We start from the raw sequence: 14,547 nt of genomic DNA, 5'->3' as shown, positions 1-14,547 counted from the left end.
TTTGAAGACCCAAACTCGGAGAAAATTTTGGGGGTGACTCCTTAGAATCAAAGACTAATTTCACAGATTCTCCATTATTGGCTACAGTTTCCTCCTGCGAAGATGAAGCATAAAAGCTTCAAAATTGAAATGAATAAAATTTTAACTGCCCCCATGAAATTAAATATTTCACACAATTTAATTTTAAATGTATAATATGACACTCCAGGGTTCCAAATATCTTGATATAATGCAAATGGCAAAAGGAGTGATATAAAAAGAATGCAAAACTTCAGTGGGCAGAATGAAATTTTATCGTTAAGGTACACTTAATGCTTAATAACTTCCTAAGTACAATAACATAGTATCTAGGTATATCATCTCTTTGAAAGTATTCTTAATATTATAAATACATATATCAAATCTTTCTCTCCACAAAAACCTGTGACAATAAGGCATTATTAATTTCTACATGCCAGTGGGCACTGTAACTTAAGAAATTATGTTTAAGTTCAACTTACAAGATTCTACGGCAAAATTAGGCTGATCCTTAAAACCAATCTTCAATATTCCAGCAAGACCAATAATATGTACTTTGTAATAAATAGGCAAAAAATTAGGTTGAGGAAAAATCAAGGAAGTTGAGGAAAATAATAACAAAGTTTTTTCAACAAAAATTTAATAACTAAATCCATCCCAAGGTGTCAAAGGACACTTCTATTATTTTATGTAAGAGGTGCATTTTACAAACTCAGCAAACCTCTTGAAATATCTTCCAGAGAATTCAAAAATGCCACTGTAAAAATGTAACAGGGACAGGTGGCAAGGAGTACATCAAATATGGCACTATAAAATACATATTGTGCAACAGGCAGTTAGGTCTGCCAAAACTCTTAGTTTTTAACTATTGGTCCTTGTTATGAAAAAATCCACCAATTCCACTTTACTTTCAAAATTCAAGCATGATGTGCCAGATGGATTGCATATTGCACTTGGACCTCCCCACTTGGGGAACATATAAGGCTTGATTAAAAACCTTAAAAAAACATATGGTATGAAATTCATGCATCTCTGATTCCAACCAAGTCCTGAAAATAAAACTTTTAAAATGTTTTTATAAAAGGTTGAAGGGAAGTTCTGAAGGGTAAAAGGAATCATTATTTCCAATCTATCCCTTGAGTTGACTGAATTTATTGCTGAATTTTCCTTTTAACCCTTCAAAGGAAAACCCTGGGAGGAAATAAAAACAAGAATTAGTTCCCTTACTTGTATAAACTGCGTAAATATTTGGCACTAATCCCCAAAAATCTCCATATATTGAAAAATATGTCTGTACTTTAAAAATAGTGACCACACCATTTTCCTCCTCAGCTGTTGACCAATCCATAAAAATAAAACAATCACATTTTCTTCAACCGCAAGAGACTGGCAGTGAATTGCATTTCATGTACAAACAGCATAAGCAAAAATACTTGGACAACACTTCTGTGAGACTGGTAGTTGCCGTAGGACAGTAGTATCGTGGCAAGACAAACTTTGTTTTACAGCCACCTTCTGACATTCAACCTCCATAGTTTCCAGCAACACACTAATGAGGGCGCCAGGAGAATGCCGATGCTGAGGGAGCAATGACAGACCACATTAAAGAGGTCCTCTGGTACACCCGTGGTGTCTCCTCCCTCCCATGCATGTGCACCATTTGAATTTGTACTTGTTAGAGCAAGAGAGAGAGAGAGAGAGAAAATAACTCTCCAGCTCTCCCCACCCATTCCATTAAAACCCTTTTGTAACCCTTATAACAAACAGTAAAAAAGGGTTCAAATTTAATGTCGTCAACACCAACAATAACAACAGCAACAATAGACAATGTTGCTCTGGTTCAAAATATACTATTCATTATTTACATACACTTCTTTTAAAATCTCAACTATTGACTTTCAACAAAAAAACGACTATGAAATAAACGACCATTCTAAGAGAGATGACTATTTGGGCAAACCGACGACTCTCCTTCAGCCAGCAAGACAGGCAACACAAGAGAGGGAGGGGGAGGGGGGAAGGGAGGGTTAACTAGGAGAGGGCTGTCGGATAAAGGCGATGGCACTCCCTCTCCTTCCCCCCCCCCACATACATCTCCACCCATCCCTCTCCTACTCTACACCACCGAGGGTGGAGCAGGCAGCCCAGGTGTTGGCACGTTGCATGCCGCCCCCATCTCGACCTCCCGCTGCCTCATGGCTGCCTCCACAAGGAGATAGAGGCACTTGAAGTCATCCTCTCCCTCACCACCCGGCCCCCCACCCTCTGACGCCCCCGCCCCTCCTCCCCCCTCACCCTCCCTCCTTTCGCCCTCATCATCATTCTCCTCCTCTTCCTCCTCCATCGCTGCTTCTGCACTATCGTGGTTGTGCCTCCGTCGCCTCTGCCAGGCTGTCGCTGCACCCTCTCCGCCCCTCTCCCCCTCCCCTTCCTCCTCTTCCTCCCCATCCATGCTACTCTCCGACTCTGCTATATCATCATCATCATCCTCGTCATCATCATAGCTGCTGCCGCTCCTCTGGGAGCGCCCACCGCCCCCTCGACCCCAGTAGCCACCTCCCCCGATGCTCGTGCCAACTGCATTTTCGTGGGGTCCCGTGGCGCAAAGGAGGTGGGATGTGCGCGGCAAGGGCTGGAGTTTCTTGCCCCTTCGAGTGATCGTGTAGTGTAGGGGGTCATGGCCCTCTCGACGAATCATCTCTGGCAGGATCCTCCGTCTTGCATTGATGAACCAATTGCAAACCTGTTCATCACATGGACAAGATCAAGCAGTCAGTCACAACATGTAAAATAGGAGCCATGCAACAGAATTACTCTGATTGCAATAGTATCACTCAGGATGCACCAGCAAACAAAGCGGGAGTATGGAATATAAAAAGGAGAAATAATAAAGAGAAACTTGGGAGGGAGGGGTTGACACCAATTGGCTTTCTCTTGCATTAGGTTTTAAGAGGGAGCAGAGGTAAGAAGAAAACTAAAAATGAGGACTAAAGAAGTTTGGCAAAATCAAGGAAAATTTTAGAGAACTGGATTTTGCTGGAGTTATAAAACGTTCATTTCAATTAGATTTTTATCAACAGAAGCCCATTAGGCCCCAGTAGTCTTGGCTATTGAACTAGTTATTAAAAGTAAAGAAAACAGAATAGGATGAAGTGGAAGTTATCTAATTTGAAGTTCACAAAACAGAAGTTTGAACTATGTTTATAAATTTATAATTGACACAGAAAACACTATGGGTATATTTACAAATTGAAATTAGGTTAAACAATTATCAATAGTAAATCCTTTCAAGTACAAAAACACATTTCAACAATCTTTAAGGATAATCATTGATTTACTTGAATAATAACTTGGTAGTACTTGTCACTGTGATTACTCTTTGTCACTATAATTACATCACTACGAAAAATAATTTCCCTTCAGCATCAATTAAAATACTCTGATATTAGCATAATTATTGAAATATAAACATGCATTTTAAAATTTATAATCTTCCTAATTCGGGAAATAAAAAGGCGATTTAAAGCCTAAAAGAATTTTAAAATGAACCGTTATTATTTAAACAATTTGTTCTAGCTTTTAAGGAATATCCCTAGTTTCATCAATACTAATGATAGGTGTGTGTGCATTATGCATTCATATGCAACAAAATATCAATGAAAACATTTAATTTTAATTATGCACAGTAAAATATCAAGGATTAGCAATCTTGCTGGGCAACATCTGCAACCCATTGCTTTTGTTGTACATAGGAAAAACCTGTAGGATTTTGAAATCAACTCTTGGATAAAGAGACAAAGGGGGCAGGGTATGTAAGAATGAAAAACCACTTGAAGGAAATACTTCAGAGAACACAGAATAATCCAGTGTATTCAAGAGCATAGTTTATGGACTTTTTGGGAAGGAAAAATTAAGGCAGGGGTGAAGAAATTTTAAGAGAATAAACAACAAGAAAATAAAGGCATCCTTAAATAAGATAAGATGAAAAGAAAAAAACAGGTGAACCAATATCATTCAAAGTTGGCCAAGATGAAAGAAGAAGTACATCTCACTGATCAGTTCAATCCCTGGAAATGAAAGTCTGAAGGTAATATTTTTCTGGTGATTGCTTGAAACTATTCAGTGATTTGAAAGGGCCATCGCAAGAATGAGAAATATTAATGAAGAAATGAACAACATAATGGGAAATACTTTCAGACAAGAGAATAAGATCATAGTAAAACATTATTCAACCATTGCTCACCTGTAGCACAGTCAGATTGGCCTCCCTGGATAGTGTAGTCTTTTCGTCATCATTAGGATATGCATAATAACGGTGCTCAAAGAGCCACCTCTTTAAAATTTTCACAGACTGCTTCGGAAGGTTCCCACGACGCTTCCTTGAAGAGCAATCCATACCACCACCACTTGAAGAAGAGTAATACGATGAGCGGCCACCCCGATGTGAGTGTCGAACGTCACTGTTCACTATAGAGGGACCCACGTTCCTACGCTGCTGGCCAACTGTCACCTCATTGTCTGATGAAGAGTCGCTGCCTGAGGATGGCTGGACTCTGCTGCTGGGCACGGTCACTGCAAAAAAGAGGAATTAAAATTCATTCAAGCACTTAAACCACTAAAGAACATTTGTAAGCAGCCATACACTGACAAACACAGGGTAAACAATGAATTATTTTTGGGGTGGTTCCGTGATGAATTTCGCAACACATCAGTGTAAATTCATACTAGAGAGGAAAGAATACTGAATTTCAATGGACATGGACAAAGCAACGTTAATGAGTTTTGAAAGGATATATGCCTCTGGTAGACAAACCATTCTTTTTCTCACATGTTCCCATGAGGGAATATGCACAAGGGTTCGGTTCTATTTCATGCCTTTCAAAATCGCGGCCATACCTTGAAATTAATTAACCCTTCTATAAATGTGGACTTCTTACACGTTTTCAATATCGCGCCCTTTCAGTATCTTATAGATAGTTAAAGTATCGTCAAAAGGAAACATGCTCAAACTCAATGATATATCCTGTGTCGTTAATCAACTAATATTCGGCGGAAAGGCACAAACGATCTCCTTCTCTATTCGTTTCCCATATACGACAACATGAGCCTTAATGGCCGCCGCCCGCACCCTTTGGAAAAGGTCAGAAATCGGCATCGGGAGGAGCCTTCTATTCCTGCTCCCCTCTCCGGCGGCTTGCCATGTGATAGGGTAGACATTACCGACTTCAGCATTAAATTTCGCATCATACCTTCATTCTCGGCATTAATTCTTTGTGAATGACCGCGATATAATAACTCTCGCAATTTGCTCTAATACATCGAGGATACTTTGTTACGTCTGATGAGTACGATAGGAGGAGGATACAATAAGAGATTCGTCAAAGGAAATGAACGCGATGAAAGTGCTTTTAACTCTATTAACCTCCCATTATTCGCCCTTAAATGATGAATTCCGCACGATTCTATCAATTGATGGCCTTGGTTAATTAGCACTTATTCACATAGCTCAGTTTTCAATACATTCCGAGATTCAGCGGGCTCACTGAAAGCAAATTGGGGAAAATCCGCTCATGATCAAACGTCGCAAGGTAAGGCATTGAATTCAGCTGGGTTGTTTCAAGGCTAAATCAAAAGTGTGGTTATTTTGAAAAATCTACCTAAAATTTTATTTTCTCCTCGAAAAATGGGCTCACACTAACGTTAGGGTGGGAATATTAAAATATTTTCCCAAACCCCTAGCAGGATCAATATTAAAGTGTCGTTCAAATTAAGACGACACACAAATTTGGTTCATTGGCGAAAAATATAATTAAGTCAAATAAGTGGCAGTATGGAAAGTAGGTGCCCATGTAACGACAGGAACTCCTCATTAACAAGAGGGGAGGATATAGGCGCTCATTCCCCCACCCTTCCAATACCTCCCCTCTACCCCACCCCAGTATATATTCAGCGCACGCCCTGGCTCTCCCTCTCAGAATAGAAAAGAGGAGATCGGTTGGAAGACGGCCACACGGCAGGCGGAGAGGAATTGTGAACTATACCCTTTCTCGCCGCTAAGGCATGGACGGCCTCCCGTGACCACTGAAAATGGAGCTGTCAACGCAGGATAGCACGTTCCTCGCAAACAATACGTAATTTCTTATCACAACTATGTCGATCATAGATAGGGCAAGACAGCTTATAAAAATCACAGGCGTGAGACAGTTTCTCTATACGCGGAAAGATTACCGTTAAGTCATCTTCGCCTCTCAAAATCTATACTGGAGAAAAGGATTAGAGGATTCTAACGGAGTAACTGTTGGCGTAACACATTGGGGGCAGATTTTATAACATGTCACTAAACTGAAGGTTAACTTTAACCTCAGGTTAAGGCTAAAAATGTTATATGACCGCTATATTTAGAGTTCAAACCCGACCGTTAAACAGCGCAATAACTCACAGAAGATGTTACTACGGCTACCAAGTTAACATTCACTATTTAGCAATCATATTTGTTCACAAAATCGGAAGTTGGTACTCTCCACGCTAAGTAAACATTCAAATTAACTAATAGATTGGATAATCGGATTTAACGAGACAAAGGATTCCCTTATGAGTTAAGTATTTGCATTAAACTTTGGAAAGAAAGCCACACGGAATTGGAGGCAACAGTCAGAATTCAATATTTTCACTTGGTTTCTCAACTGTTGAATTCTCCTAGAAATGGAACTACCGCAAAGACGGCGAAAATAACTCTTTCACTTTAATGAGCATTCATTTCATTGGAAAAGGCTGAAAAATCCTTCCGCCTTTGCATGCAGATCAACTGTTTCAGACTACAAATGACTTGCATGTGGTACTTTTTTATAGCATGGCATACCTTCAAAATAGAGATAAACTAATGGAAAGTATCAGTTACATTTCCTATTTAGCTAGCTAGAGAAAAACCATACTTAACAAATAGATTAATGGTATTTGGAAAGTGAGCCTGCATCAGCATATTTTTTCTTTTTTTTCGGTGAACAATCTTGGCCATCACAAGTCTTCAATCACTGATTGTAACAGGTGGAACACCATTTTGAAAGTCGATTACCGCGAACGATGTAGCCAAGAGTGGAAGACCCAAATACCGACGAGGGACCATTAAATAGTCATAAACCCATCTTTATGTGTTACTCTCGGGGCTATAAACAGACATGGAATGTTGGATTTAAAACTCAATTTTAATTAACTCGACGAAAATTCAAGTAGACGATGAGAGACTGTGGGGCCGGTGCTTGGGAAGGGAGCTGAGCACCGGGTAGTGGCCGACCATCTCCGAATTGATAACGACGATGAATGGGGTGTATACGTTTTCCCTTTTTTTTTACCACTCTTATCTAAAACAATCTCCCGAATTCATGTTAAATCATCGTCAATCACAGCCCACCGATTAGAGGCAGAGAATGTTGGACGCTCCCAGAAAACTTTACCATATCGGCGCAAGGCTTTTACAGGCATATGCATTACAACTTTTCCTATTTTGGTCAAAAAATTTTTATTTACGTTGAGTAATCTAGTTTGTTGCCATTAAGCTCAAGGCACTTCAGGTCCCGAGTTTGTGGGGACACGGCGTTGAACCAGCCATGCTCGGTACTTTTAAGTTATCCTTATACTAAAGTTAAGGACTTTAGTAAATTAAAGAGGACATTGAAATTCACTATATTCTTATGAAAACAGATTCAATGCGCAATACAATGCAACAATTTCAAAGCGTAAAAATCATTCGACACGACCGGGATCCGGATTCCAGTCAAGGAGAATGATTTTTACACTATGAAATTGTCGCATTGTAATGAGCATATAGCGGATGACTACAGTGAAAAGTTGCAATCGCGGCATCTCCCAGTTTCTTAAAGGATTCAACGTGATTTTCTTCTTGGACCACTTCTAGATGGTGGTCGAATTCGACAATATTCGCCCGTTACAATGTTCTAAACTTCAAGGGACGGGAGTTGAAGACCTGTCGCATGTCTACAGTTCCAGCAAGGGAGACTAGTGCTGCCAGGCAACTGCATGGCTTGGCACGATATTGCTCAATGACAGGGCGATTACGTTTGAACAGGCGCGCTCCTCGTGATCGCTCATTGGCTCTCGAAATGCATGCAAGGCGGAGTATTCGCTGCCACTGACAGCCATTACTTGCTCGCAATTAGTAGCATGAGCACATTATAATTTTTCTAACGCTTTCAGATTTCAAGACCTCACTGTAGCATCCTCCAGACTTCTTTTCATGACCCATTCACTTCGATGTAACTACTTTTCAAGACGAAGGAAAGGATCAAATTGATCGTGAATGTAGTGGGCTTTGAACGCAATGATCGAAAGAATACGCCGAAGGCATTTAGTTATCAGTCAAACGAGACGAACATCGTTTCACATTCTCGAAAAAAGTAACAAATGTACGTCCTTTTCTGCAAATCTATTGCTATGAACTAGTCACATAGTGATTTGAACTCTAATATTTTATGCACACGGGTGGTTTGAAAAGTCCGCACAAAAATGTTAACTACTTAATTCTCGAGATAACTATATTTTCCAACATTGTCTGTCTTCTACACTTTAAAATTCCTTCAAGCGCTCATCTAGTTTGCTGACCCCTTCAAAACAATGCGATTATTCCGATTCTGCAAAATAGTTATTTGTTTCCGTAAACACCACCTGGTAACAATAAAAATCTCCTCCCGAACAGCCATTTCTTAATGGAAGACAGGTAGGAGTAGGGAGGCATAACTGGAAAACAGGGGGGCAGGGGGTAAAGAAGTTAGGATTGTAACTTTCAATTTCGCGACTGCGACCAAAGAGAAGTGAGCTGGCGCATTTTCTTGGTGGAGAAGGACTTTGTCGCGGGCCTATCTATGACACTATATTTGTAATTAAGTATACGTGGAATACAAACCCAGAAGAAGAATCAATTACTACATTAAAAGGAAATCCAGACAAACACACTAAGTTCCTCAAGCATACCTGTAGAGTCATCTCTCAGAGCAAGAACATTAGTTTTTTTTTTTTTATAGCTTTCATGTGTCTATATTTAGAAGCAAAATATTATGTACCCGTTCACTCGATATACAATTAGCAATCTCCCCTTCATTCTTCATCAGTACCTTCACTCATTTCTCACCCACCACCTATCATGAGCATTATAAATGATTTATGAAGTATTGACCTCAATATGGCATCCAGAAAGTCAGTTTACGACCACTCCGAAATTTCTGTCCTGAACTTATGCCTCTTCTTGATGGAATACGGCTTAATTCCGCAGAATCATTCTATGTTATAGAAAAATATTTAATGATCAGTCTTTTTTCACACTTTTTCAATACCATGCTCCTGGCTTAGACAGTTGATTGTCATTACCATGAGGTCGTGATTGCAGTCAACCGCCAAAAACGGTGGCACCACCATAGATTAAAAAAGTGTGGAAATTTATTTAACATTCATTATTTAATTCTAGAATTGTTGTCGGCGAAGCTCATTTCGACACCAGAAACCATTACGCATGTAAATTAACTTAATGTTACCACCGTGAACAGATTGAATAGTTTCAGACGTGATGTGATGGAATTTGAACACAATAAAGAACAATGGTAACAATTTTCCAAAGGAAAATTGCCACTATCTGATCTTTATTACGTTACCTAAGTCACGGCATCTCTCCCGTTTATTATCTCTTGACTGGCATCTCCGATTACTTAGAATTCTCGTTAAAGGCTGTCATTCCTTGGAGGTTCTCTAATTAGCTTCTTCAGAACTTTCCATAGATTGAGCTCTTTCTGCAAGAAAATTCTGTGAATTAAATTGTCTACAACGAGGGTTTGATTGATTAATTTATTTTCCAGCGTTCTCCGGCAAAAATAATTTACAAACCTCTTGGAAGAAAGTATATTCTTTTTGATTTGCCACATTCAATTGCCTCACTCCCGTTGCCTGTGGCCTATTTGGGTCTAACTCCACAGTATTAGGGGAGGGTAACCACCCCTATTCTAGTTGAAACGCTGAATTTTTACGGGTTGCTCCAAAAATCATTCACAAGCATACATTTCGTGTCATAACAGGGAACACAATACATCCCTCATTTTCGCAAATAAACCTGAACGCTGAAAAGCTGAATTACGTAGGGTTAGAATGGCAATGAATGGTTCAGCCACTGTCAATTGCCTCAGCATTCCCATGCATACCAACAGAAAAGAAATCCCCCGGCGGCAACACCAGGATGTTCGTACAGATGGAATCGAGAGAAATATGGCATCCACAATGCTGTCCCAGTCCTACCATAAACACGGATCCTTCGGCCTCGGCTCAAATTAAACAGAGGGCACTCTAGGCGGACTGAGTGGAAGAGGCAGTTGGAAGGTGTCCGGGGCCTATTTCGCTAACCAATAATAATTAACACTACACAATAGTTTACCTATTAGGTCCCTATACAACATCTGCCATTAATACCGTAGATTAATTAAAGACTTGAAACCAGCTAAATTAAAATAAAGGTTTAACATTGTCCAGTGGGAAAGATATGCAAGAGGAAGAAGCAACTCGTAATTGATTTTTTCCTCAAGCATTTGTCAACTTTCGTTATGAATACTTTGGAATGGCGTTTCCTGGTTAGGTTGAGAAAGGAAGCTACGGTGGCCTTTGTAATAAGTTTCTCACAGCAGAACTCGCGCTAGCTTTGGTATAGACGTTAGCAGAGACGCGATAAATACTTTGGCGTCCCCTGAAGAATTCGAAGTGCATATTTTAAAGCGAGGGTCAGCTAACTAAGGTCAGTGGGCAGGATGTGGCCCACCGAATGTCAAAACGATACCCCAAGGCAATCGTGCAACCTTGGAAGAGAGGTGTGTGCTCTGACAATATTTCAAAAACTTTACCAGACCGGATTGTGACGGAAAAACTAAGCTTACCATCCGATTTAAGGCGCACTGCTCGTCTCATAGAGCGTTGGAGTATTATATTCTCTTGAAAAACGCAATGTAATCAACTCAAAGGTTAATTTGACGGATGAGGGGTGGGCCACCGAGGCGAGTGAGATTCACGGATATTCAAGAAGGGGGGGGGGCAGTTCATTTAGATGTGCTGCCTGCTGCTTCCCAGGAAGATGCCCATGCCAGAATACCGCAGTCTGAGGGTTTTCAAGAGTCACCCGGATATGAACCAGGGCCCATCGGGTTATTCCTTTAAGGCTTCATCCATTAGGCTACCGCACCCACATTTTCTTATTCCCTTCACTTGTAAATGGGTATATCCTTAATCGTTATCGGGTGAAAAATGAAAGGCTTCCACGCGTCGGGCGAAAATAAAAGTATTCAGTTCGCAACTCATTCGGCGACAATTTCTCCAAATGCTTTAGCCCGCACAACTCAACGAAATTAAACATACCAAACTTCGAAACCTATGCTTAAATAAACTCTGATGGTGACCACCATTCGTTTGATTCGAAACCAGAAAGGGAAAACCAAACCAGGCCGATGTAAGGCGCCCGGAGTAACGGCCTCCCTCAAGTTCTGAATCTTCCACGACGGAGCTGCGCCATTGCCGCGGCAAGCGGAATGCGAGCGCCCTCGAGTCTCGGCGCTGGCACTACGTGGGCCAGGGGGGCAACTACGTCACGTCTCCGTAACCCCCTCCCTATTTATTTCAACGCCGACGTCAAGGGGAGCGGGCGAGGGAAAGGAGGGGTGGGAGGAAGATGGGGAGTACGTCAATCGTGGCGGGGACACCCCAGATCGGACAAGGGGTCCATCAAGCGACATCTAGCACGTGAGAAGTCCCAATGAAATGCCCCAGGAAGGCATACGCGGCGTAGACTACTCACGAGCCCAGAGCGAGAGATGAGACACACTGCCATCTGGGCCCAAGGGCGGTGCAGTATTGTTAAGTTACGAATAGGTGCAAGAGTTTAAAAGGTATCCCTTTAATCTGAAAGCGATATCGGCCCACCGATCCTTATTCAATGGCAAGCTACACCCTTCAATTAGAACATCCCCATGGCGAAATTCTATAATATTCCATATAACACAATTGATATCCTCGTCTATTTCAGGTATTTTTGACAATAGTGTAACTGCTAATTATATAGTTGTTTCCTGAATAACTCATCCCATTCGACGGCGTTTAAACGCGGGGAGGGGGAGGAGCTGAAGGGGAAGCAGGACGCGCGGCAGGAGGGCCTCCGGATCAAATACGAGCGTTATCAGTCAAACAGGCTATACCCACGCCGTGTATTTTCTAGGTATCACAACTTTCTGGGAGACTTCAGGCGGCAGAGCCCCCCCACCCAGCCCTTAACCAACGCGTCGCAGAACACACAACATTCCAGGCGAATTCTACCACGGATCTTGGGGTTAAGACTGCGATGGCATGAAGTCCTTGATGAACACCTCAACCGATACTGTAAACTGGTATGACGTACTGTTCTTGGTCTACATCACCACTCAAAGAGCAACATCTTATTGGCGATTCCTACAGCGAACTTCTTCTCAAAGCCAAGCAACACGAGCAGAAGGCAACATTCCTGCGCGAGGCTAGCAAAGACCTCTCCGTGAGCCTCGCACTCCATCCCGTCAAAACTATATCTGGTGGGATGCGGCCAAGGGAGATAGCCTCTCTGGACTTAGACACGACGTTCGGCCGGTTCCAACTCGAGAATAAAGAATTGTATCGAACTATCACCGATTCGAGATAAACATAGACAAGACACGAAAAAAATCCGGACAACCCTATCTAAAAACCAAGCGGAGAGATTTTCTGGATACTTGAACTTCGCTGGTAAGCGAACGGTGGCATAAGGAAAGAAACCGACTCCACCATCTTGGATGTGCGGAAGTCACAACGGTGGGGAGAAGTAATGGTGTAGTCATATTGAAACTTTAAGCTATAGTTCAACCGAACACCACAGGTATTCAACACTTAAGTGAAGAGTACTGACAATAATCTTGACGTAGCTTTCAAATATCATTCTCACCGAGTTATAAGGCAGCGGTTTTTGGCGAACAGATTGTAACAAAGATTTAGGCTTACAATGTGCGTGGAGGGCTGGGTTCGTTTAGCACCCAACAAGCTAGTATGAAAAATTATCCATAAATTATTTTATGATTAATTAACAAATATAAAAATACATGTATTTAATAAAAGATTAATTAAAATAAATATATTAAATCACAAATTTATGCATAAGCGTTGGGGGAATTATACTTTGACAGTTTAAATCAAAAGCCAGCATTTCGATTCCATCGCATTGACCATTAAAAAAACGGCCCTTCAACGCTCTTTCAAGAAAAATGCTATAATTTTCCAGAAGAAAAATGTACGTTACTCCAGCGCTTCGGGAAAAAATAACCGAAGAAACAACATTTGTTCAGATCAGGTCAGCTAGAGAATCTTAATATTAAATTTTAATACAGCTTCATGTTTGTTTTTTATAGCACACTGATTAAGAAATATTGGAGGTGTAGAAGCATCGGGTAAATGACGCGTCGATGTAACATTGCGGTGAATACGGCCGGAATCAAGGTAATTTTACGCCTGGTTTGGAAAAGAAAGTGTGCTGGAAAGTTGGAGTAATATTGCAGCTGGCTACATTCCCTCAGTGCGGCATACCAGAAGATCATGTTCCTCGCAGTAAATAAAATCCGGAACGCAAGAAATATTTTTGAGCTCATTAACAAAACGATAAATTACGTGCAAAAATTCCTGAGCCTAAAAATTACCCGGTAGTGAGTGGCTCGCTGAAGAGCTGCAAGCTACATCTTTATATTGAGCGAACGGGGAGAATATTCTTGGATGTGGTGGAACGGGATGCGTACCTCCAAGAAGGAGATCCTGCGTCTCTCTTACCAAATATTTCCTATATGCTACCACCTACTCCCGAGTTTGCAGGACTCTAGCAAAGATTTCGGCGTAACCATTCTCCAACCAAAAGATTTGCGACCCAGGCTTGACCAATTTAAACAGGTTGAGGTATCGAACAGCATAGTAATGAGGGCATTTATTCTTAATGATCTTTTGTAAACGAGAGCTCTATATTTTATAATCTCACACCAGTGCACCACAGCAGCCGAGTATTGGGAAACGCTTGGACCAAAGATCGGCAGAGCTCCCAAGCATCCCCAGACGTCGAAATATAGTATCCAACCCTAACGGACCCACATCCTCACAATTCCATCCTCTACGGCACAGTAGTAGCTGGAATTAACGGAACTGTGATCACCTAATGACGCCGCAAAAGGACTAAATGAAATTGTGAGAAATAAAACTCACACACTAAAGCCAAGCATTGATTTGTTTCCCGATGAAACGGCCCAAATGAGCCACGTCAGACACTACTTACATGCCAAGCACGCAATTCAGCGTACTGGGCAACATTCATCGCTTGTTTGTCCGAAATAGCTAATATGAACCACAGAGTTCACTCAACTGTAAACTATGTGGGATGCAAAAATCAATTACAATTCATTAAAATTACAGGATATGGATATTTTGGGAGTTAAGGAATTACTATATACGAGATTT

At 41.2% G+C, this 14,547-nt stretch overlaps 1 protein-coding gene across 1 annotated transcript in view; it reads right to left on the bottom strand.

The window, feature by feature from the left end:
* Positions 1-541: 541 nt before the first annotated feature.
* LOC139691052 (uncharacterized) overlaps positions 542-14,547 on the bottom strand; it is a 28,656-nt gene continuing 14,650 nt past the window's right edge. The window contains exons 2-3 of the mRNA XM_071588781.1: positions 4,262-4,590; positions 542-2,761 (exon numbers count right to left, since the gene is read on the bottom strand). Of these exons, the coding sequence (XP_071444882.1) occupies positions 2,135-2,761; positions 4,262-4,590 (956 nt within the window). The 3' untranslated portion in view covers positions 542-2,134. The remainder of the gene's footprint in view (positions 2,762-4,261; positions 4,591-14,547) is intronic.

Source organism: Hetaerina americana, unplaced genomic scaffold (assembly GCF_022747635.1).
Source record: "Hetaerina americana unplaced genomic scaffold, ioHetAmer1.1.p SCAF_3, whole genome shotgun sequence".
NCBI classification, from domain to species: Eukaryota; Metazoa; Arthropoda; class Insecta; order Odonata; family Calopterygidae; genus Hetaerina; species Hetaerina americana.
Note: the sequence above shows the minus strand (reverse complement) of the source record. Positions and strands in the feature narration are given on the sequence as shown.